This window comes from Dermochelys coriacea, chromosome 2 (assembly GCF_009764565.3).
Source record: "Dermochelys coriacea isolate rDerCor1 chromosome 2, rDerCor1.pri.v4, whole genome shotgun sequence".
Taxonomy (NCBI): Eukaryota; Metazoa; Chordata; order Testudines; family Dermochelyidae; genus Dermochelys; species Dermochelys coriacea.
In genome coordinates this window covers 256,246,859-256,273,552 of record NC_050069.1, presented here as the reverse complement: position 1 = coordinate 256,273,552, position 26,694 = coordinate 256,246,859, and the positions used below count along the sequence as shown (strand labels likewise).

Genomic DNA, 26,694 nt, shown 5'->3' with positions numbered 1-26,694 from the left:
TACACAGCTGCAAGCTATTCATCCAGAATACCCTTTGTCAGGCTGACCTGTCTAACTGATCCTGATAATTTGCATAAGCTCTTGTGCTCATTACAGAGTAAGCAGTTTCACAGCAACTTGTTACCAAAATAAGAAGCAATGCAATTCTAAAACAAATCTTGGGAGAAATCAAAGTCAGCTTAAAACCTGAGGAGAAGCTTTACTATACAGATCTATCATAGTTAGGAGGCCTTCATCAGAGGAGAGCTTAAATGCTGCAACATGAAACCCCAAAACCTTTTTCCGTTTTATCATTAGGATACAGGAAACCAAAGCTACTTGCACCATCTTCAGGTATAAGACAGTATAGCATGCAATTTGTATACCCTTTTCATACACAGAAAACAATGACAGGTTTCAGAGTAGCAGCCATGTTAGTCTGTATTCGCAAAAAGAAAAGGAGTACTTGTGGCACCTTAGAGACTAACAAATTTATTTGAGCATAAGCTTTCGTGAGCTACAGCTCACTTCATCGGATGCATTTGGTAGAAAATACAGAGGGGAGATTTACATACACACACACAGAGAACATGAAACAATGGGTTTTATCAGACACACTGTAAGGAGAAAGAAAAGGAGTACTTGTGGCACCTTAGAGACTAACAAATTTAATCATGAAGTTGACAGATTTCCACTCTATACGGCTAAATTCACTGCCTTGCATAATGACAGGTTTCAGAGTAGCAGCCGTGTTAGTCTGTATTCGCAAAAAGAAAAGGAGTACTTGTGGCACCTTAGAGACTAACAAATTTGTTAGTCTCTAAGGTGCCACAAATACTCCTTTTGTTTTTGCGAATACAGACTAACACGGCTGCTACTCTGAAAACTGTAAGGAGAGTGATCACTTAAGATAAGCCATCACCAGCAGCGGGGGGGGGGGGGGGGAGGAAAACCTTTCATGGTGACAAGCAAGGTAAGCTATTTCCAGCAGTTAACAAGAACATCTGAGGAACAGTGGGGGGTGGGGTGGGGGGGAGAAATAACATGGGGAAATAGTTTTACTTTGTGTAATGACTCATCCATTCCCAGTCTCTATTCAAGCCTAAGTTAATTGTATCCAGTTTGCAAATTAATTCCAATTCAGCAGTCTCTCGTTGGAGTCTGGTTTTGAAGTTTTTTTGTTGAAGGATAGCCACCCTCAGGTCTGTAATTTTCCACCAAATGCATCCGATGAAGTGAGCTGTAGCTCACGAAAGCTTATGCTCAAATAAATTTGTTAGTCTCTAAGGTGCCACAAGTACTCCTTTTCTTTTAACCTTAACTTTGATTCAGTATCTTCTCACCCTGTCTACCATGTGCCTCATTCAAAGCTCATTGATGTCAATGAGAATCTTTCTATTGACTTCCAAGGCCTTTGAATCAGATCTCTGAGGCAGAATATTGGCGCACCATGAGTATTGTTTGTTTGTTTGTTTTTTAAATAGCCACTTTGGGTATGGGAAAGCATGATTAGAGAAAATAATCGCTGCTGCTCCTAATGACTTCAAAACACAAAATTAATATTCCCTTTTATCAATATTTACTTAAAAATATTAATAATGAATTTCAGTATCTCAATTAAGAGTCTGCCCCACCTATTTCTACTCGGTAAACTAATTGTCTTAAATTCTTCTTATATATATTCCCTCTAAAGCGAGAGGCGGATCATAAACCAATGACTGTAAAGTAGAAAGAACAGAGCTTCAGATTCCAGACTGAGTTTGCAGGGCTGGCAATTAAAAAGAACCGTTTTACTTGCAAGCTGAGCAAATGTGATATGGAGTCACTGTAAAGCAATTCCAAAAATGTCAGTTTTAAAATCACTTTTCATAGCATAGCAACAATTAAGTTAAATCTACTTATTGTCTCTTTATTCAGGTCTGAAAAACAACCTCAAATAGACTGACTCTATAATAATCCTTAGACAGTTACAATACTTCATTTGTGTCATGTCAATCACCTTCTTTTATAATGAAATAATCCCAATTTATTCACTATCTTCCTACCTAGCTCCCTCTTTTCTATTGAAAAACTTGGTTGTTCTGTGATGGACTGTTTCTTGCTTACCTCTATATTTGCAAGTGACTAAAACTCGATACTGTACTCCAGATGCCAGCTAGCCAGGGCTTTATAAAATGACTGCAGGACATCCTTGGATTTGGCTGATATTGGATGGGTAGAAGGTAATTCTTAGATCTGTACCATATGTAAAGTAAGAGTTTTTGGTCACTACTGGAAATATACATGAGGTATAAATGTAGAGAGTAAAGGGTGTTCTAGTACATAAGTAGAAGATGGATACTGATACAGTCAGTAATTTGTTGAACCTTGATCCAAAACTTGAACTTCTTGGGTTTCAAACCTATGCTTTTTAAAACAATATTCTAATAATGTGGTTTTAAATTTTAGTCTTAGCTCTTTAAAAACAATTGTCTGGAAACTTCATATTTTAACCAAGTTATTTAAAAACACTCATATGAATATCTGATAAAAATTGTGTTGGGGTTTTGGATTTTTTGGATTTTCACTTTCATACGCTTCTTGAAACTGAGCGGTTTACTTGACTGAAACATACAAACTTCATCCAGAAGGAACTCCAGCTAGAAAATGAGGGGAAGCATAGTGAACACAGATCTCTCATGTTCCTTTGTACAGGAAAAGGCACTGTGACAGATGCTGAGCTCTAACAATCAGTTTACAGAGTCGCTAGCAACCTAACAAAACTGCTGCAGTCACATGCAGAAAAATATTTTCCCTCTCATGGCACAAACTTTTTTTAGAGCAGAATCAATAGGTTATTACTGAGACCACCACTAAGGTAAGCCAGCAGAGAATGAGACAGAGAGGAACCTTAAACATTTTAAGCCTTGTTAATCACCAAAATGTCAAAGTGCCTTTAACTTCTACCCTTACATGGGAAAGGATCTTAGGTTTCACATCTTATTCCAACCACTATTACTTATCCCATATTGCACAAGTTCAGAAACAAAGTGTGTGTGTGTGGGGGGGGAAGAGATAAATCGAGCACTTCAAAAACAGCATATGTACGCTTTAAATCAAGAACATGCAAAGGTGTCACTGCCAAGAGAAACACGGAGCACATGGATCAACATGTTAGTATATGTTTTGAACTTTGCATGGAAGAAAGAAAAGCAGAAGACTGGCTACATAATTTTCCAGGGTGGTGGAAATTATTATTTCACAGATTCTCTTGTAAAGCAATAATCCAAAATTTAAAGTTTTATTAGGTTCTTTTTTCAGCTGCAGACTAGATTACATGAAGATTTGCTACATGACCAACAAGGGAAAGGTGCAGTGCATCATTAGCACCAATTTAGAGATACATCATGATCAAAATCCCAGTTCAATAAGCACATGCTTGAGTGTGCTTTGCTGCACTGGGGCCCTGACTAACATAGGCCATTCCAGGTTGCCCATCACCAGAGTAATGCACTACTGATCTTATATGGTTGGTTTGAATAAGTTTTCTAAGAAATCCCCTCATTCAGACAATGAAGTTGAAGTGATAAAGGCTTTGTTTTGGATATGGTTTAATAAATTATATTAGTGTTTCATAATCCATAAAACAGTCTTTATTTACTGAGAAGGAGCATTCACAAGATTTAATTATAAAAAGCCCCAATAGGTCACTGTTGTTTATCAGGTGTCATGAAATTCCTGAAGCCTTGGAAAGGCACTTTTAAAAGAAATGACATAAAAATAAATGTAGTAAGTCGTAAGCATGTAATTCCTATGTAGATATAATATCTACCAAAAAGTGGGGGAGAATGGAGGGAGGAGCAGGTATCTATTTAAGTCTCTTTTAAAAGGGAGCTTAGGGAAGGGAACATCACCTGGAATAAAAGTGACATTCTGTCTTGTAGCTATTGAAGGGCAAAAGTTACTGGTGTATGCACTTGAATCAACATCACTTATTCTCTGAGAGGCAGCTATTCCTGCGCTAAAAAAATAAACAGTATGACTGCTGCAATGATTTCTCTCCCAGGAAGAAAAGGAGTACTTGTGGCACCTTAGAGACTAACAAATTTTTTTTCTGTAAGGTGCCACAAGTACTCCTTTTCTTTTTGCGAATACAGACTAACATGGCTGCTACTCTGAAATCTCCCAGGAAGGTCACTGATGTCTTCTGTTGGCTCAAAAATATGGCAAGAGAGCCTGTTCCTATTCCTGGCTCTGCTATATAGCAACATGACCTTAACTCGGTGTTTTGCTGCGTGCTGAAGGACCTTTTGTTTAATATTCTGATGGATAGGTTAATCTGGCTAGGATCAGACTTCACCTTCCAACCCTGCTCTGGAGCATAATTAGTCCAGCACCTAAATAATGAAAGTGTCACTGGCATACTTTGCTATGCAATACATATTATTATTATTAATTATTATTATTCTGGCAGGATGAAATTCTCCTATGTGCAATGAGCTAGCATAAAGCCTATACAGCACTTAAGACACACTCAAAACCACAAAATAAGGCTAAAATGGGATTTAAATGGTGCATGGGCTTTGTGGAGGAGCTGAAAAAACAGCCTACTAGGAAACCCGTTTGAACTTTAACTATGGAAGAACTAATGCCCCTGATTGATATGGCTAAACTGGATACATCATCTCTAATTGTGTGTAATACAAATTGGACTCCCTTCAAAACACCCCCTTCTCTAGGGTTCAGCCTCTGGGAGTGGTTCAGTGTGGTGAAGGGACTGGTAAAGATCTTATTTCAACTGACTCTGCAGAATGTCTTGCCAAATATAACCACAAATCCTCTACAACTCTGTGAGCCTGCGCATGCACCCACATACATGTGAGACTATTTGTGTGTACACAAGTCACCACAAAGTCGCTTATTCTAATTAGAATAGATATTTCCCCAGAATTCTGTTCAAGTAAAAACATTTTTTAAAAGATCCCTTATGATTCCCATGGATCAAAGAAGATTATCGGTACATTATATGCAATACATATTAGCCAAACACAGCTATAGGCATCAATACTACTGCACCTGTGCACCTATACAGGATTTTAGTTCTTCCATTCACACAAACCAAAACACAGACAATCCAAACAGTCAACCAATTCCACCAATTCCTAATAATAATAAGCAGAGGAAACTTGAACATTTTCTCCCCTGTGATTCACCTGTAAATATGTCTGTTTCCTAGAGCATATGAGCTGTATGAGCTCTAACTCTTTAGTTATATCATTAGATTTTAAAAAGTACCAAGTAAATTCTTTCCGGGACAAATAAGTTATTCAAGTGGCTCATTCGGTAATGGGAGCACAAATTACTGAAGAGGCACAATCTAGGTGTGATAAATAGTAGTTAGTTGTGCTGAATCACACCAGTTGAAGTACCTAATGGTTTCAGATGGATGAGCCTAAATATCCTCTCCATTGTCATCAGATCAGGAATGCACGTCGTTTTCCTCTGTCTGGTAAGGATAATTTGTTCTGTAATAGCATAAATAACATTGGTAAAGTAACTGCTGAAATTCTCTAGGTGGTTAATGAAGCAAAGCCTCTCTCATTCTGAGTTAAGTTCACCCTGGGCAGAGGGCCATCACTTACGCCATGTACCACTTCAGTTCCACTTAGATCCCATGGATGAAATCCCCGGCGCACTGAAGTCAGTGGCAAAATTCCCATCGACTTCAGTGGTGTCAGGATTTCATCCAAAGCCTTAAATATGACTCACGTGCTGGCTTGCTGCCCAGGGCTAGATTTGTCCCTTTGCTTGTAGGAGTCTCATGGTCACTTTGAACAGGACAGTTAGTGTGCAAGAAACTGATAAACATCTTAAGTGAAATTGATGAAAAACAGCATGTGCCCCATCTGCACTTACTTTACTATAGGCAGGTAAAGAATAGGTCAAGCCCAGAGGTACAGTGTATCTTCCTGAAATAACATGATCAATTTCTTACTTTTTCTTGATCTGGAGAAAAACTTGATGCCACCAGGTGAGGTAGACGGGTTAGAACTGGGAGAGGATTCTTTGGAAGAGGACTTGAAGATCCCACTGAAGCTCATTCGGCGTGGGGAGCGTGGGGGAGACTCCTGATATGGGAAGGGGAACACTGTTTTTGGTGAACCTGGGCTATGTTTAGCTCTCACAGGGGCAGAAACAGGGCTGGAAGGTCGATTTTGGAGCCCTTTTGAGAAAAGGCCTTTCGAAGGGCTGCCCATATGGTAGCTCTCTTCCACCTGAGGGGGGGAAAGAAAAACAAAACATTAATTCAACCCAGTTTGTTCCCCTAAAAGTCTCAGAACCTGCCTCTGTGAGTATATCTATAACGCAGCTGGGCGGTGGGATTCCCACTGTGGGCAGACAGACTCTCACGAGCTCAGCTCTAGCTAGTGTGCTAAGAATAGCAGTGTTGATGTTGCAGCATGGGTAGTGGCTCAGGCTAGTCACCCGAGTCGAAGTCTGCCTGAGTCCTGGTTCCAAGCATGAGCTGCCTCCCATCATACAATAACCACAAGTCCGTCTACCTGGCTGGGAATCAGCACCTCCAAGCTGCACTGCAGCCATACCTTGTGAAATCATTAATCTCATTACAGGGAAATGAGCAACTCTCCCAAACATTCTCAGTGCAAGTAAATATGTGTCTAAGTGTCCACAAACAACAATCGGGGTGAAATTCACTGCTGTGTCAAGGGCCAGCATAAGGCTTAGTGGGACTGATTTGGTGAATAGGACTTATGTGGCCCCCAGCACAGGGGTCTATGTCACCCCGACTGCATAAGCTCAGAGGGAAAAATATGACAAAAAAATTCTCAAACAACAGTTGGGGGAGGGGGAGATTTTCTTATGAATAAAATATTTTGATCTTGAAAAGAGAGCAACAAGATTCTTGGTCTCCACATTTGCTAGCAGACACCATGTATGGACAAAAGTGAGTTTAAGTGCTAGGTACATCTGTCTGAAGTGAGTTGTATTGAGTTCCAAACCCCTTGCATGCCTGTTCCTTCACTCTCACTTGCACCTGGTAAACAAAGGGTAAAAGTTTAGGCAGACAACATGCAAATCTGCCATTTTAAACAAGATCCTCTTATAAGGTGCTTAACTACATGTTCTCCTCTAGAACTTACGCTTATTTAGTAGGCAGGAGTAACATAGCAGCCAAATAACAACGCTCTGATTACCACAGGATTAGGCTACCCCACAACTCCTGTCCTGCTCATCAATTTATACTTTATGCCAGGTCACTTTCTCACCTGCACAATGTAGGATCATACCATAAGCTTATGACCTAATCAGGGACCTGTTGTGTTGCAACTGTACACGCACATACAAAAACTCCTCGCTTAACGCTGCAGTTACATTCCTGAAAAAAACGATACTTTAAGCGAAACGATGTTAAGCAAATCCAATTTCCACATAAGAATTAATGTAAATGGGGGGGGGGTTAGGTTCCTGGGAAATTTTTTTCGCCAGACAAAAGACTATGTGTGTGGAGATGGGGTACAGGAGCAGGGGGTAGGAGCAGGGGGAGGGGGACACCCTGACATTAGCACCCCTCTTCCGCTCCCCCCCACCCCCCACACAGCAAGTGGAAGGCTCCTGGGAGCAGCTCCAAGGCAAAGGGCAGGAGCAGCACATGGCAGTGGGAGGAGGAACAGCTGAACTGCCCAGAAATTGACTGTCCAGCCTGCTTGGCAGCTGCCGCACAGGGAACTTAGGGGAGCGGGGAGCTGATAGGGGGCTGCCGGTCCACCCTGGTTTCAAGCCCCCACCAGTTAGCTCCAACAGGCTGCTCCTTCTGCAAGCAGTGGACAAAGCAGGCGGCCGCCAAACAACATTATAAGGGCGCATTGCACAACTTTAAACGAGTATGTTCTCTAACTGATCAGCAACGTAACAACAAAACAACGTTAAACCGGGACGACTTTAAGTGAGGAGTTACTGTACAAAACTACAGTCCAGGCCCTGAGGAGTTTATAATCAAAGATGACAAGCAACCTATGGTGGGTGTAGGGAAAGAAGTACAATCAATCAGACTTACACATTGTTATACAAACGTATTCATTTGTATATGAATATAAATGCTCAGCTATCTTTTCATGTAGGCTTCATGGAAGAAGTGGGAGGTTCTATAGTTTTGACAGAATAGGACTATTTGTATTAATTCTATCCGTAGCACTACATAATGGACCTGACCATTTCCTTTCTACAGAAAAGAAGGATGATCTTATGGTTAAGGAACTTGACTGGGACTTCCCAGCTCTGTCACAAACTCCTTGTGTGTCCTTGAGAAAGTCACTTTCTTTAAGTGCATGAGTTCCGCCCCCCATCTAATTCATGAGAGTACTTCCTTTAGTTAGATTGTAAGCCAATGGTGCCCAAACTTTTCCTCACACCCCCCTCCCCTTACCAGTAATGAAATGTGTCCAGGCCCCCCGGCCTCGGCGTGGAGTCATGGCTGGACTGCGGCTGGGGCCGGGAGCAGAGCCGCAGCCGGGAGCCAAAAGTGGGGCCTGGCAGCCAAGAGCCGGTAGTAGGGGCCGGAGCGGAACTGGGGGGCAAAGCAGGGCTAGGTGGCACTTCCTCCCTGGCCCCCTGCTCTTTGGGGCTGGCCCAGGCCCCACTGCGCTCCACTGGACATTCTTCCATGCCTCTTGGGGGGCATGCCCCACAGTTTGGGGACCACTGCTGTAAGCCCTCTGGGACAAAGACCATTTTTGTTATCTGTCTGTATAGCACGAAGGGCTTGATCCTTGATCCTGCAGGCACTACCACAATATAAATAAAAACTGTACTTAGTATACTACATAAATATCTTCAAAGTAGTAACATTTTTTAAAGCTATTACTTATTTTACAGAAATATTACAATGCAATTCATATGACTAAACTGACTGAAATTACTGCCACACAGCTTTTGCTCACAAGCATATCTTCTGAAATAGCCAATTAACATGAGAAGCTGATATTCAGAGCATGTCCGGAGAATACTGCAAATTAAATTTGGTTATGGCCAAAGACATTAACTGGAAGTGAGGGTAAGAGGCACAGTTCTATAGATTTGAGTCCATCATCACTCATAACCACAAAGCTGCAATTATTACAATTTTAGAACACTTGCAACTGGGTAATTTCACTAATATCTTACCTAAATGACAAGTTCATTAAGAATGTAAAATAGTGAAGTGTCAATAGTTTTGTGTGTGTCACCTTTATTAGTTTCCCCCCCCCCGAAGGCTTATCTAGCAATATCAAAACAATGATAAAAGATACAGTTTTAAGTGTTAGTTTATAGTACAGGACCTTCCTGTGCTAATGCATCTACAGAAATTTGGGGGCAAAAAAATATCAAAGTTTAGACATTTCTTAAGTAGCTTATCAGTGTATCCTGTTTAAATATTAGTCAGATATGAAAGAAAATTGTTCGGAAATATTATGCAGAAGCAGCAGTATCTTTTATTCACTTTGATCACCACCATTTTTCTTACTCATGTTAAACAGCTGAATTAGTAGCTGAGCACCAGGGGGAGGAACAGAACATTTTAAGTGCATGTTACTAAATGAAAGGAAATTACTGCAATGAATTCTTTCATAACAGCACGGCATACTCATTACATACATATCACTCCATCGCAGGGGGATAGAAGCCTGTGAATTGTCTTTGGGCAAAAGAATAGTACTTTTTCTTAGAATATTTTAGTAGATTTCCAAAAAGGATGAGTCATTTATATAAATAAGAACAGCAGCAACAATTTAGCCTTGCTAGTATAAGTCACAAGTCACTATCAATCTTCATGCTTCAAGGCACAAAAGCATCACCAGCTGGAGTCAGGAAGAAATTTTTCCCATGGTATAGAATTGAATAGTCTGATGCATTTGTGAGATTATTTCTCCTTCTGAAGCATGGCTACTGATGAAGACAGGATACAAGACAAGATGGATCATTTTTCTTATTCTTTATGTTTCTTGCATACTTTCAAAGTCAAGCATGAATCTAACTCCCATTTGTGCCTTTGACAAATCTGTCTGGCTATGATGTTGATGTAATAAAAAGGTCACTCTCCAGATTCTCTCAGGTGATAACCCTCTCACATTATTGTATGTTGGTTCAGGAAAACAAGCACAGTGTGCATCAGATAGGTCTATATGCAAGTAGTACATGACACAATGGGTCATTCAATCCAGACTGGATAAGCAGGTATTAAGAGATAAGTGATCAAAATAAACAATGGAAACACAATGTAAATTATGACGCAAGTGAGGTCTAATGAAATAAAATGAAAGACTGTCTTAGCCAGTCAGTATGTTAAGTCAAAGAAAGATGCCAAGACCAAACACCTAATTGAAGAAGAGAAAGCTTCCTGCACTGCTGAGTTGGCGAAGAGCACATTCACAGGGATTTTAAGATCCAGGTTTAAGCTTAGGGTCCCTAAAACTTGGATTGAGGCTGCGAGTATTGGAAAGGATGGAGAGAGGAGGCTGTGTGATACATTGCTCACTAATAACATGCAGACCCTATTTTGCTTTTTGGATGACGTAAAATGGTCATTAAAGATTCCCTAGAACAGGGGTGACCAAACTGCGGCTCTTTTACAAGTGCGGCTCATGGAACCCCTGCAATGTTCCCCCATTCTCCATCTACCAGACTGGAAGGGGGAGCTCGGGACCTCTGCCTTGCAGTGGGCTGGTGGGGTACAGACTTCTGCCCAACAAACTCCCACTTCTAGTTTCACCTGGATATGGTATTCTTCTTCACTTCCTATCCTCACCTGTGGGGTGGTGTTGCAGTGCACTGTCAAGCAGATTTAATGTGCCATCCCAGAGAAGACCACACTTCAGGCAACGTGATTTCTCTACTTAATATAGTTTGTAAAGTATGTTGAGTTCCTTCAGCATGAAAAAAACTATACAATTATAAGATTATCTAGAAACATATAGTCATATTTCATCAGACATCCCCTCCAATCTGGTTACATCCTTCCACTCCCCTGAAACTGCTCTCACCGAAGTCTTTAATGATATCTTCCTGTACTCCATTCTCCTCCTTTCTGCTGTTCTTTAAGCTACTTCTCTCGCCCTTCTCCTCAATACCCCATTCTCCCTAGATTTTCAGGGCAATGTTCTCTTAGATCCCCCTGCCCTCTTTGACCACTCTTTTAGTGTCTCTTTCAATGGCTCCCCTCCTCCCTCACTCATCCCTTCACCACAGATGTCCAACACAGCTCTGTTGTTGGTCCTCACGTGATCTTCATCTAAACCCAATCCCTGGACAACTTCATCTAGAGACACAGATTAAACTATCATCTCTATGCTGAGGACTCCATACTTCTCCACACCTGATCTTGGAGCCAAATCCCATACCGTGGTGCCTCTATATTTCTGATTGGATGATTCACTGACCACTCAATTTTATATAGCCAAGACAAAGTTCAATCTGTTCTTCTAAACTAATAGCATTTCCCCCATTCTCCACCACTGCTAACACTACTCAACATCCTCCTCTTCATCTTCAATCCTGCCTCTCATTCCTTCCTCACATCCAAATCTTGTGGCTTTCTTTCCTCCATTTCTTACTGAAAATCTGATTCTTCCTTTCTGTCCCAAAAGCTAAGGCACTTGTCTGAACTTTAGTCTTGAAGACTGCAAAGTACCCTTCTCTGGCCTCCTGGATATACATACCACTTGTCCAAAATCTACCCAAAACACTCCTGCCATCTATCTGACAATGAGTTCAAAGGAATTTGTGGTGCCCAGTACCTCTGAAAATTCACAAAAAAGAAAAGGAGTACTTGTGGCACCTTAGAGACTAACAAATTTATTTGAGCATAAGCTTTCGTGAGCTACAGCTCAAGTGCCACAAGTACTCCTTTTCTTTTTTGCGAATACAGACTAACACGGCTGCTACTCTGAAATCTGAAAATTCAGTCCACTTTGATTCAACTTCCAATTATGGATTTAGATGCTTATCAGTACTCTCAGGTTTGAAAATATTGACTTATTCCCAGACTAGAAATGGGCTCAAACTAATGTCCTGGTTTTGAACACTCCTGAATTTAGGGGACATTTTGATTTGAAATTTGTGCCTTGAGCCCAGCTCCTATTAAATACTCCTGTACTGCCCTCCCCCTCTTCCCATTCAAAGGGACTAGGATGTTTATGGAACATTTGGGTTTTGTTATTCTTCTCTTTCAGTGAGTTATTTGACCTTAATTATGCTTCTATGCTGAAAAAAATGAAGGCAGATTAACAGAAAAGGAATCTCCTTCCACTCTCCTTGATAGGGAGAATAAATGTAATTAGAGAGAATACACTAGCTAGAAGTCTGTACTTATTTCCTGCCCTTCCAGTGAATCTCAATAAGAGGCTCTTTGATAAACTTAATTGGATGATTTCCTCATTCCGGTGGAACAAAAGAGCTCATAGAATCAGAAGAGCTGGCTTGATTAGACCAGAAGATAATGGAGGGTTTGCATTCCCATGCAGCATGTGGTTATGCTCTGCACTATTACTTTCCTTGATTCTGCATGAGTTACAGCAAGGAGATGATAAAGCATCCTACAGAATCAGAGAGATGTCACTTTCCTAAAATAAAATAGGATATGACCAAGTTGGCTGACCTGGTAGCCTAGTGAGAGTGCTCTGCGCTTCCATGTGAAGGTTTTGGGTTACGTTTCTGATCTCAGTTCCAAGAGCCAGCAGGGGCTGGAAGTACTTTAGAGGCTGAGGCCATGCTACACTACAGGTGTTAGTGCAGCAAACCTACAGCACTGCAGCTGTGCCACTGTACCCACTTCCTACAATAATGGAAGAGGTTTTTCTATGGCTGTAGTTAATCTACCTCTTCAAGCAGCAGTAGTGAGGTCAATGGAAAAATTCTTTTCTTGACCAACCCATAGCTACACTGGGAGTTAGGTTGGCTTAACTATGTAGCTCACGGGTGTGAATTTTTTGCACTCCTGGATGACGTAGCTAGGCCAATCTAAATTTTAAGCATAAACCAGGCCTGGGTATTCAGCACTCATGGGAAAAGAAGTGCCCATTATTAATACAGACCTCTTGGGGGCACTCCTTAAATGGAGTCTCATCCATTCTTCATCAGCTGACTTGATGGGGACTGCAGCACAGGGTGAGAGAAAATGAGTAAATCCCCTTGGTTAAATAAGAGATGGACAGGAGAGACAATAAGTAGCAAGCACATTAATTATTAATGGCCCTCTATGCCCAGCACACAGAGGGTTGGAAAATGGAAGATCCCTCAGGGAAGGACAGGAAGGGACAAAAGGTTAAAAATTTCTTTTTAAATGAGATACATTCTATAGCATGGGAGACCATCACCGGAAAGAGCTGGAGGAAAGGATACCCTGGACTCCCTGAAGGCACTAAGACCCAAACTGCTCTCTGGAGGGGTAAGAAAACTGAGGGAGAGTCTTGCATGCAGGGATGGGTGGGAGTACCCACCTGGGCAGTGCTCTGGGAAAGGCTTGCTTAAGCTAGTAGGGACACTCGAGAGATCAGCACTAGCACTGGGGCCTAAGGCAGCTGAACTGTGGGATCCCACATCCCAATAAGGGGCTACAAGAGAAAAGTTCTGTTCCCCAGGAGTGTGCCAGAGAGGTCAGGTTAAGACAGTATCAGGATACTGCCTACACCAGGGATCTTAAACTCAAATCACCACAAGGGCCAAATGAGGACTAGTACATTGGCCCAAGGGCCGCATCACTGACACCTTTACATATTAAGATACAAAAGCCTCCCCCTGCCTTTGCCCCTGGCTCCGCCCCCACTCCACCCCTTCCATGAGGCCCCGCCCCTTCCCCACCCCCATTCCAACCCCTTCCCCAAATCCCTGCCCCTTCCCCATCTCTTCTCTGCCTCCTTCCCGGAGCATGCAGCTCCCCGCTCCTCCCCCCTCCCTCCTGGAAAGCACTAAGCACTGCCAAACAAGTGCTTGGTGGTGGGAAGCACCTGGAGCTAGGCAAAGGAGTGGGGACACGGCACGCTGTGGGGGCGGCGGCAGGAAGCTTTGGCAGCAGCAGGAAATAACTCTGGGGGGGGCGCTGGGTGGGCCGCAGCAAATAATTCTGCAGGCCACATGCGGCCCACGTGTTGGAGACCCCTGGCCTACACCCACTGGGCTTAAAGGAAACTGGGATCCAAGGGTTGGGTCCAATACAGCAGACTTATATCTGACCACCAGAGGAAGCCTGTCAAGGGGTGTGACTGCTTCGCTCTTCCTACCAGCATCACAACACTCTTGCCTGCATTCAGTTTCAGCTTACTACTCCTCTCCTGGAGATGGTGTTCATAGATTCTAAAGCCAGAAGAGACCACTGTGATCACCTAGTCTGACCCCTGTATAACACAGGCCATAGAACTTCCCTGAATTAATTCCTGTTTGAAATAGAGAATATTTTTTTAGACAAAACACTCCGTCTTGATGTTTAAAATTGTAAGTGATGGAGAATCCACTACAGCCCTTGATAAGTTATTCCAATGCTTAGTATAACAATCACTATTAACATTTTGCATCTTATTTCTGAATTTCTATTTTGCATCTTATTTCTGAATTTGTCTAGCTTTAACTTCCAGCCATTTGATCTTTCAGAGTAGCAGCCGTGTTAGTCTGTATTCGCAAAAAGAAAAGGAGTACTTGTGGCACCTTAGAGACTAAAATTTATTAGAGCATAAGCTTTCGTGAGCTACAGCTCACTTCATCGGATGCATTTGGTGGAAAAAACAGAGGAGAGATTTATATACACACACACACAGAGAACAAGGTGTTCTCTGTGTGTATGTGTATATAAATCTCTCCTCTGTTTTTTCCACCAAATGCATCCAATGAAGTGAGCTGTAGCTCACGAAAGCCTTCATCGGATGCATTTGGTGGAAAAAACAGAGGAGAGATTTATATACACACACACACACAGAGAACAGTTGTTCTCTGTGTGTGTGTGTGTATATATAAATCTCTCCTCTGTTTTTTCCACCAAATGCATCCGATGAAGTGAGCTGTAGCTCACGAAAGCTTATGCTCTAATAAATTTGTTAGTCTCTAAGGTGCCACAAGTACTCCTTTCCCATTGGATCTTGTTATACTTTGGTCTGTTAGATTGGATTGTGCTTTATTATCAAATTTCGGTTCCCCATTTAGGTACTTATAGACTGTGATCAAGTCATCACTTATCCTTCTCTTTTGTTAGCTGAACAGATGGAGCTCCTTGAGTCTTTCACTATAAGGAATGTTTTCCAATCAGTCTCACGGCTCCTTTCTGAACTCTCTCCAATTTATTAACATCTTTCTTGAACTGTGGATACCAGCACTGGACACAGTATTGCAGTAGCAGTTGCACCAGTGCCAAATACAGAAGTATTGTAACCTCTCTATTCCTCATCCAGATTGCCCTGTTTGCATATCCAAGGATAGCATTCACCTTTTTGGCCACAGTGTAGCACTGGGAGTTCATGTTCAACTGACTATCCACCATGACCCAAGTCCTTTTCAGAGCCACTGCATGCACTGTATGGCCTACATTCTTTGTTCTGAGATGGATGACCCTACATTTGGACATATTAAAATGCCTATTGTTTGCTTATACCCAGCTTTCTAAGCAATTCAGATCGCTCTGTATGGGTGACCTGTCCTCTTTATTATTTACCACTCCCCCAAACTATGTGTCATTTGTAAACCTTATCAGCAATGATTTTATGTTTTCCTCCAGGTCATTAATAAAAATACTAAATAGCATAATGCTAAGAACCAATCCCTATGGGACCCCACTGGAAACAAACCTGCTTGCTGATGATTCCCCATTTAAAATTATATTCTGAAACCTATCAGTTACCCAGTTTTTAATCAGTTCAATGTGTGAAACATTAATTTTGCAACATTCTAGTTTTGTAATCAAAATATTCTGTGGCACCAAGTCAAATGCCTTGTGGAAGTCTGAGAATATTACCTGAACACACACAGCTTTTTCAACCACCCTTGTAATCTCATAAAAAAATATCAAGTTAGTTTGACAGGATCTATTTTACAATAGCCCATGCTGATTAGCATCAATTTAATTTAATCCCTCCTTTAATTCTTTATTAATTGAGTCCAGTATCAGCCATTCCATAATTTGCCTGGGATCAATGTCAGGCTAACCGGGTTATAATTACCCAGGTTATCTTGGTTACCCTTTTAAAATACTGGCACATTAGCTTTCTTGCACTCATCTGGAACTGCTCCAGTGTTCTAAGACTTAGCAAATATTATCATTAATGGTCCAGCAAGTGCCTTGGTCAGCTCTTTTAAAACTCTTGGATGCAAATTAACCAGACTGTACAATTTAAAAATATATAGCTTTAGTACTGCTATTTAATATCCTCCTTAGTTACAGTTGGAATGGAAAGTACTTAATCATCATTTTCCTAAATATAGAACAAATATTTAGTGAACATTTCTGCCCTTTCTGCATTATTATCGACAGTTCTACCATTTCCATCTAGTAATGGACCAACAGCATTGTTAGGATTCTTTTTGCTCTTAATATACGTAAATCCCCTCTTCTTATCCATAACTCTGCTGGCCATTAATTTTTTCTTGGGTCCTCTTTTGCCTCCAATATTAATTTTTCTACAGTTCCTAGCTTCAGAGTTATATTCATTACTAAGGATATGATTTAGTCATGGAGGTCATGGCAGTCATGGATTCTGTGACTTTACTGGACCTCCATGACTTTTTCGGTTTCAGCTGTCAGTGGCTGAAGCTGGGGCTGTGCGCCCTCCTTCCCCCCACAGTTGTGCGCCCTGCCCCACAGCTGGGGCTAGAGCCGGGACTGTGCACCACTTTTCCCCTGCCCTGGAGCGAGGTCTGTGCATCCCACTCCCTCCCTGCAGCTTCAGCCGCGGCTGGAGTTGGGGCTGCATGCCCCTGCCCTGCAGCTGGTGCTGGACTCGAGACTGTGCGCCCCTCCCCACCCTTGTGGCTTCAGCTGGGACTGTGCACCCCTGCCCCATGTCTGCCATACCCTCCCCCACAGCTGCGGCTGGGGCCAGAGCCAGAGCTGTGCCCCCCACCCACCCCCCGCCGGCTGCGGTCGGGGCTGCATACCCCCACCTTCCGGGTCTGTGGCCGAAGCCAAGGCTATTCCCAACCCCCGCCCCCCAACAAAGGCAGTGGGGCTCAGGTTGTAAGTCCAACCCTATGGGGCTCCAGCTGTCATTCCTCCCCCCACCCCAGCCCTGCCCCCCCGGTTATTTTTAGTGAAGTCATACACAGGTCACGAGCTCCCATGAATTTTGTTTTTGCTCGTGACCTGTGTACGTGACTGTACGTGACTATTACTAAAAATAACCCTGACACAATCTTAGCCTTATTCATTGCTATAACTTCCCCTTTCTTCCATTTGTTTTACAGGTATTTTTTAAATGTTTAAAGCTGTTTTCACTTCCCCTTTAAGCCAAGTTTTTTGTATTGTTTTATTTTTTAACCAGCAGGGCCTACTTACTTCATTGTGGCTTTTTGGACATCTAGTAACGTTCCAAATTCTCATTCATTTTAATGATCCAAGAATGCACATCTTACTGGTTTGGACTTTATTCTGTTTGCACATAACAAATGTAATCAAGTCTTTCTGATCCCTTGTACCTAAGGTACCACTGTTTTTTAGTTCTGTGATCAATTCCTCTTTATCTGTCAAGATAAGGTCTAACATAGAAGCCCCCTTTGTTGGATGCAATACCTTGTGAGTTAAGGAATTGTCTTCTATAGCTTTTCGAAATTATAAGGATATATTAGAACTGGAAGCATGAGAGAATATGTTGCTCAGATTGAAGTCCCTCATGATAATGCATTTTTTTTCTCCCTTACACATTACAGATAGGGCTTAACAAGCCGATCATCCTGTTATCTAGTGTGATTTGGTGGTCTGTAGCAGATGCCAACTGGTATCCCATCTTGTACTTTATCTATCAGAATATTAATCCATATGCATTCAAGATCATTTGCTTCCAATTTGCCAGTGGAAACAAGAAACGCTATATTGGACAGAATGTCACTCCCCATCCCCTATTGCCCACTCAATCCTTCCTGAATGGACCATAACCATTATCTCACATTCCAATTGTGTGAATCTTTGCACCAGATTTCAGGAATGCCAACTAGGTCAAGTTTATGCTCATAAATGAGCAATTCCAATTCTAACAATAGTGTTTACGTCTTATGTAAAGTCAGCTAAACTTCAGTACCCGAAAAGATAATGGAGGAAATAATTTGCAAACACCTAAAAGATAATAAGGTAATAAGTAACAGTCAGCATGGATTTGTCAACAACGAATCATGTCAAACCAACCTAATAGCATTGTTTGACAGGGTAACAAGCTTTGTGGACAGCGGGGAAGCAGTAGAGGTGATATATCTTGACTTCAGTAAGGCTTCTGATACTGTCTCAAGTGATGTTCTCATAAACTAAGGAAATACAACCTAGATGAAGCTACTATATGGTAAGTGCATAACTGGTTGAAAAACCATTCCCAGAGAGTACAGTAACTCCTCACATAATGTCATCCCGGTTAACGTTGTTATGTCACTGATCTATTAGAGAACGTGCTCATTTAAAGTTGCACAATGCTCCCTTATAACATTGTTTCACCTGCTTTGTCCACTGCTTCCAGAAAGAGCAGCCCGTTGGAATGAGCTGGTGGGGGCTTGGAACCAGAGTGGGCCGGCAGCCCCCCTAAATTCCCTGCGTGGCAGTCACCCAGCAGGCTATCAATTGCCAGGCATTCAGGTGTCCCTCCCCCCACTGCCATGGGCTGCTCTTGCCCTCTGCCTTGGAGCTGCTCCCGGGAGCCTCCAGCTTGCTGTGCAGGGGATGGGGGGGAAAGAGGGGTGTTGATGTCAGGGTGTCCCTCTACCCCCACTCCTGTATCCCATCTCCACAGATCAGGGAAGGGACATGACAGGAGACAGAGCTCAGGATGGAGGAAGTTTGTGGGCAGCAATTGGTGTCTCAACTTTCTGATCTACTTAAAAAGGCAGTGTACTTAGAGTGGGTCAGCGTACTTAGAGAGGCAAAGTGCTTCTCTCTTTTACACACACACACACACACACACACACACACACACAGTGTGGCTCTGTCTTACACACACATGCACCGCCCCCCCCCAGCACTTTGGAAAGTGGAGGGACTGGTGTGCTCCCGTGGGATAGCATTGGTTCATCATCATGTTCAGTTTCCACAGGGAATGTCTGCAGCAAAAGCCACGCATCTATTGTGTCTCCTCCCTCCACTTGTGCTGCCTTGTAGAGCGTGAGGCTACAACAACAACTTGTTAACCCTTGAGGGCTCAGCAGAGTGCTAGTTCATCATTTAGCAGCAAAGCATTCCCTGGGAAATATCCCACCCTTTGACTCCACCACCTCAACCAAGCTTCACAATCATCATTGCTGTGTACAGTATTAAATTGTTTGTTTAAAACTTATACTCTGTGTGTGTGTGCGCGCGCGTGCGCATGGGTGCGTATATAATGACTTTTGTCTCGTGAAAAAAATTTCCCTGGAACCTGCCTGCACACTAACCTGCCCGCACACATTTACATGAATTCTTATGGGGAAATTGGATTCGCTTAACCTCGTTTCGCTTAAAGTAGCATTTTTCAGGAACATGACTACAGTAACTCCTCGCTTAATGTTGTAATCAGTGATTCACAGTCAACTGGAAGGGCATATCAAGTGGGGTCTTGCAGGCATCAGTTCTGGGTCTGGTTCTGTCCAATATCTTAATCAATGATTTAAATAATGGCACAGAGAGTACACTTACAAAGTTTGCAGACGATACCAAGCTGGGAGGGGATGCAAGTGCTTTGAAGGACAGGATTAAAATTCAAAATGATCTGAACAAACCAGAGAAATGGTCTGAAGTAAATAGGATGAAATCAATAAGGACAAAAGAAAAGTATTCCACTTACGAAGGAACAATCAATTGCACACATGCAAAATGGGAAATGACTGCCTAGGAAGGAGTACTGCAGAAAGGGATCTGGGGGTCATATTGGATCAACAAGCTAAATATAAGTGAACAGTGTAACACTGTTTTAAAAAACAATAATTATTCTGAGATGTATTAGCAGCAGTGTTGTAAGGAAGGCACAAGTAGTAATTTTTCCACTCTACTCCATGCTCATTAGGCCTCAACTGGACTATTATGTCCAGTTCTGGGTGCCACATTTCAGGAAACATGTGGACAATTGGAGAAAGTCCAAAGAAGAGCAAGAAAAATGATTAAAGGTTTATCAAACATGACCTATGAGGGAAGATTGAAAAAACTGGAGAAGAGAAGACTGATAACTGTTTTCAAGTACATAAAAGCTTGTTATTAGGAGAAGGGAGGTAAATTGTTCTTGTTAATCTCCGAGGATAGGACAAGAAGCAACGGGCTTAAATTGCAGCAAAGCCAGTATAGGTTGGACATCAGGAAAAATTTCCTGTCAGGATAGTTAAGCACTGGAATAAGTTGTCTAGGGAGATTCTGGATTCTCCATCATTGGAGATTTTTAAGAGCAGGTTAGACAAACACCAGTCAGGCATGATCTAGGGGCAGGCGACTGGACTAGATGACCTCTCAAGGTCCCTTCCAGTCCTACAATTCTATATATCAGAGTATACTGCTGAGGCTTCAGTCCATGTTGTCTCTCAGTCTCACCAGCTATTTCATATAGATGTTGAATACATCAGGACTGAGCTTTGTGGGACTCCATAGGTAAGATCTCTGGAGGTGGGGGGAACTAATTGTCTTAATGATACTCTGAGTTCCATCAGAAAGGAGGACTTACACCTGTCCAGGAGTTCCCTGAAATGATGCATTTGGAGATCAACAGTACCAAGTTCTCCATAAGGGTCTAACAGCATGAATACTGATGTACTTCCCTCATCTATAGATGAGGGAGAACATTCACCCAATCAACAAGTGCTGCTTTGGTACCATGTCACACCAGAAGCTTACATGAAAAGGGTCTCCAAGCAGTCAAACTATAGTCCCTGCCCTGAACAGTGAAGGAGAAAGCTGAGCTGAGATTAACTCCTTGTTCACACGGCACCAGACAGTGAGGAGAAGAAGGATGGTTATAGCTTATTATTATTCTTAAATTTAAGCAATTAAGGCACTTGAAGGGACTCAGTATATCTACATTCTATTCCTAGCTCTGCCATAGACTTCTTGTGTGATCTTGGGCAAAGCATCTTCAGTCCTTCAGTCCACTATTTGTACAATAAGGATACTACTTCCCTGCCTGAAAGGGATGTTAGGACGATAAATTCATTAATGATTGTGAGCTGCTCAGATATTATAGTGATGAGCACCACAGGAAACACTTATAAATACATTTTCTAAAAGTGCCTTTGCACCCTTTCCCAAGAAAGAACAGTCAAATTTAATGATAAATTTTAAAAGCAGATGATAGTGAGATCTTGTGGACTACTCGCCTTTACCTCACTCTATAACCTAGACAGTGAAGAGATTTAAGTATGAAAAGATAGACATCTCTGATTTACTGCAGGTCTCCAAAATGACTGGGACATGGGAAATGCAGACCCTATATAAGAAGCAGTCACTTCTTTTTGCATGGGTGCACGTTAGATGGGTCAGACTGTGACTTCAACCTTGGAGAAGGGAGAACCACTTTACCTGAAGTAAATACTAATTTGAATTGTTTGTTTGCTTATCTTCAGCAAAGGTTGACTTACATTTTTATTTAGAATTATATAACATACTACTGACTGATGCTAGGACTAATTCAGTTATGGGAGAAACCTCATCCTTCATGCTCATGAAGTGCATGATAACAGGTAGGATGAGATGCATGTAATGGATTTTAACATATGGTTTATTTCCTAAAAAGAAAAGGAGTACGTGTGGCACCTTAGAGACTAACAAATTTATTAGAGCATAAGCTTTCGTGAGCTACAGCTCACTTCATCGGATGCATTTGGTGGAAAAAGCAGAGGAGAGATTTATATACACACACACACAGAGAACATGAAACAATGGGTTTATCATACACACTGTAAGGAGAGTGATCACTTAAGATGAGCCATCACCAGCAGCAGGGGGGGGAAGGAGGAAAACCTTTCATGGTGACAAGCAGGTAGGCTAATTCCAGCAGTTAACAAGAATATCAGAGGAACAGTGGGGGTGGGGTGGGAGGGAGAAATACCATGGGGAAATAGTTTTACTTTGTGTAATGACTCATCCATCCCCAGTCTCTATTCAAGCCTAAGTTAATTGTATCCAGTTTGCAAATTAATTCCAATTCAGCAGTCTCTCGTTGGAGTCTGTTTTTGAAGCTTTTTTGTTGAAGTATAGCCACTCTTAGGTCTGTGATCGAGTGACCAGAGAGATTGAAGTGTTCTCCAACTGGTTTTTGAATGTTATAATTCTTGACGTCTGATTTGTGTCCATTCATTCTTTTACGTAGAGACTGTCCAGTTTGGCCAATGTACATGGCAGAGGGGCATTGCTGGCACATGATGGCATATATCACATTGGTAGATGCGCAGGTGAACGAGCCTCTGATGGTGTGGCTGATGTGATTAGGCCCTATGATGGTATCCCCTGAATAGATATGTGGACAGAGTTGGCAACGGGCTTTGTTGCAAGGATAGGTTCCTGGGTTAGTGGTTCTGTTGTGTGGTGTGTGGTTGCTGGTGAGTATTTGCTTCAGATTGGGGGGCTGTCTGTAAGCAAGGACTGGTCTGTCTCCCAAGATCTGAGAGAGCGATGGCTCGTCCTTCAGGATAGGTTGTAGATCCTTGATGATGCGTTGGAGGGGTTTTAGTTGGGGGCTGAAGGTGATGGCTAGTGGCGTTCTGTTGTTTTCTTTGTTGGGCCTGTCCTGTAGTAGGTGACTTCTGGGTACTCTTCTGGCTCTGTCAATCTGTTTCTTCACTTCAGCAGGTGGGTACTGTAGTTGTAGGAATGCATGATAGAGATCTTGTAGGTGTTTGTCTCTGTCTGAGGGGTTGGAGCAAATGCGGTTATATCGTAGCGCTTGGCTGTAGACAATGGATCGAGTGGTATGATCTGGATGAAAGCTAGAGGCATGTAGGTAGGAATATCGGTCAGTAGGTTTCCGATATAGGGTGGTGTTTATGTGACCATCGCTTATTAGCACCGTAGTGTCCAGGAAGTGGATCTCTTGTGTGGACTGGTCCAGGCTGAGGTTGATGGTGGGATGGAAATTGTTGAAATCATGGTGGAATGCCTCAAGAGCTTCTTTTCCATGGGTCCAGATGATGAAGATGTCATCAATGTAGCGCAAGTAGAGTAGGGGCATTAGGGAACGAGAGCTGAGGAAGCGTTGTTCTAAGTCAGCCATAAAAATGTTGGCATACTGTGGGGCCATGCGGGTACCCATCGCAGTGCCGCTGATTTGAAGGTATACATTGTCACCAAATGTGAAATAGTTATGGGTCAGGACAAAGTCACAAAGTTCTGCCACCAGGTTAGCCGTGACAGTATCGGGGATACTGTTCCTGACGGCTTGTAGTCCATCTTTGTGTGGAATGTTGGTGTAGAGGGCTTCTACATCCATAGTGGCTAGGATGGTGTTTTTAGGAAGATCACCAATGGACTGTAGTTTCCTCAGGAAATCGGTGGTGTCTCGAAGATAGCTGGGAGTGCTGGTAACGAAGGGCCTGAGGAGGGAGTCTACATAGCCAGACAATCCTGCTGTCAGGGTGCCAATGCCTCAAGGAATATTTCCAACACACCTCTGACCAACATATTAACCCACAGAGACCTTCCTGCCAACACTACAAAAAGAAGGATTCTAGGTGGACTCCTCCTGAAGGTCGAAACAGCAGCCTGGATTTCTACATAGACTGCTTCCGCCGACGTGCACGAGCTGAAATTGTGGAAAAGCAGCATCGCTTACCCCATAACCTCAGCCATGCAGAACACAGTGCCATCCACAGCCTCAGAAACAACTCTGACATCATAATCAAAAAGGCTGACAAAGGAGGTGCTGTCGTCATCATGAATAGGTCAGAGTATGAACAAGAGGCTACTAGGCAGCTCTCCAACACCACTTTCTACAAGCCATTACCCTCTGATCCCACTGAGAGTTACCAAAAGAAACTACAGCATTTGCTCAAGAAACTCCCTGAAAAAGCACAAGAACAAATCCGCACAGACACACCCCTGGAGCCAGGACCTGGGGTATTCTATCTGCTACCCAAGATCCATAAACCTGGAAATCCTGGACGCCCCATCATCTCAGGCATTGGCACCCTGACAGCAGGATTGTCTGGCTATGTAGACTCCCTCCTCAGGCCCTTCGTTACCAGCACTCCCAGCTATCTTCGAGACACCACCGATTTCCTGAGGAAACTACAGTCCATTGGTGATCTTCCTAAAAACACCATCCTAGCCACTATGGATGTAGAAGCCCTCTACACCAACATTCCACACAAAGATGGACTACAAGCCGTCAGGAACAGTATCCCCGATACTGTCACGGCTAACCTGGTGGCAGAACTTTGTGACTTTGTCCTGACCCATAACTATTTCACATTTGGTGACAATGTATACCTTCAAATCAGCGGCACTGCGATGGGTACCCGCATGGCCCCACAGTATGCCAACATTTTTATGGCTGACTTAGAACAACGCTTCCTCAGCTCTCGTTCCCTAATGCCCCTACTCTACTTGCGCTACATTGATGACATCTTCATCATCTGGACCCATGGAAAAGAAGCTCTTGAGGCATTCCACCATGATTTCAACAATTTCCATCCCACCATCAACCTCAGCCTGGACCAGTCCACACAAGAGATCCACTTCCTGGACACTACGGTGCTAATAAGCGATGGTCACATAAACACCACCCTATATCGGAAACCTACTGACCGATATTCCTACCTACATGCCTCTAGCTTTCATCCAGATCATACCACTCGATCCATTGTCTACAGCCAAGCGCTACGATATAACCGCATTTGCTCCAACCCCTCAGACAGAGACAAACACCTACAAGATCTCTATCATGCATTCCTACAACTACAGTACCCACCTGCTGAAGTGAAGAAACAGATTGACAGAGCCAGAAGAGTACCCAGAAGTCACCTACTACAGGACAGGCCCAACAAAGAAAACAACAGAACGCCACTAGCCATCACCTTCAGCCCCCAACTAAAACCCCTCCAACGCATCATCAAGGATCTACAACCTATCCTGAAGGACGAGCCATCGCTCTCTCAGATCTTGGGAGACAGACCAGTCCTTGCTTACAGACAGCCCCCCAATCTGAAGCAAATACTCACCAGCAACCACACACCACACAACAGAACCACTAACCCAGGAACCTATCCTTGCAACAAAGCCCGTTGCCAACTCTGTCCACATATCTATTCAGGGGATACCATCATAGGGCCTAATCACATCAGCCACACCATCAGAGGCTCGTTCACCTGCGCATCTACCAATGTGATATATGCCATCATGTGCCAGCAATGCCCCTCTGCCATGTACATTGGCCAAACTGGACAGTCTCTACGTAAAAGAATGAATGGACACAAATCAGACGTCAAGAATTATAACATTCAAAAACCAGTTGGAGAACACTTCAATCTCTCTGGTCACTCGATCACAGACCTAAGAGTGGCTATACTTCAACAAAAAAGCTTCAAAAACAGACTCCAACGAGAGACTGCTGAATTGGAATTAATTTGCAAACTGGATACAATTAACTTAGGCTTGAATAGAGACTGGGGATGGATGAGTCATTACACAAAGTAAAACTATTTCCCCATGGTATTTCTCCCTCCCACCCCACCCCCCACTGTTCCTCTGATATTCTTGTTAACTGCTGGAATTAGCCTACCTGCTTGTCACCATGAAAGGTTTTCCTCCTTCCCCCCCCTGCTGCTGGTGATGGCTCATCTTAAGTGATCACTCTCCTTACAGTGTGTATGATAAACCCATTGTTTCATGTTCTCTGTGTGTGTGTGTATATAAATCTCTCCTCTGCTTTTTCCACCAAATGCATCCGATGAAGTGAGCTGTAGCTCACGAAAGCTTATGCTCTAATAAATTTGTTAGTCTCTAAGGTGCCACACGTACTCCTTTTCTTTTTGCGAATACAGACTAACACGGCTGCTACTCTGAAACCTGGGTTTATTTCCTGTCGGACATTGGGCATAGTCAGCTGATCTCATTCCATTTTGGAGCACAAGCTGAACACAGCTTGAGGTCGAACATTAGGAAGCACTGAAGATTCTAGACTTCAATCAAAAAATTAGCCAGTTTACAAAAGAAACGTCATACCTCTTCAATGGTATGAATCCTACAGCCCAATCCTATAGCTGTTCCATGCATAGAATTTGAAGTCAATGGCAGTTCTGCAGGCTGAGTGACTGCAGAGCAGAGCTGGGCCCAAGTGTTTAAAAAATATCTTTACTGGAGCTACAGAAAGAAGAGGTGGTTGCTGGGAAACATTGTTTCAGCTCTTCCCAAGAAAGTCACTGGTCAGAATGACATCATAAAACTCGTAGGAAAAATTCAGGCATCTCCAAAATGTCAAAGGAGGACTTCAAAGAGGCACCACACAGCCTTGGGAATGAGTAAGACCACAACAGAAAATCAGGTGCTCTTTTTTTTTTTTTTAAATGAATTGACCCTCATATAGTTTTCCCATCATCAAGAGAAAATAGAAGACTGTA

At 42.8% G+C, this 26,694-nt stretch overlaps 1 protein-coding gene across 1 annotated transcript in view; it reads right to left on the bottom strand.

Annotated features, from left to right (window-relative positions):
- PRKAG2 (protein kinase AMP-activated non-catalytic subunit gamma 2) overlaps nt 1-26,694 on the bottom strand; it is a 428,376-nt gene that overhangs the window by 282,666 nt on the left and 119,016 nt on the right. Inside the window, 1 exon segment of the mRNA XM_038389209.2 lies at nt 5,954-6,233. Within this exon segment, the coding sequence (XP_038245137.1) occupies nt 5,954-6,233 (280 nt within the window).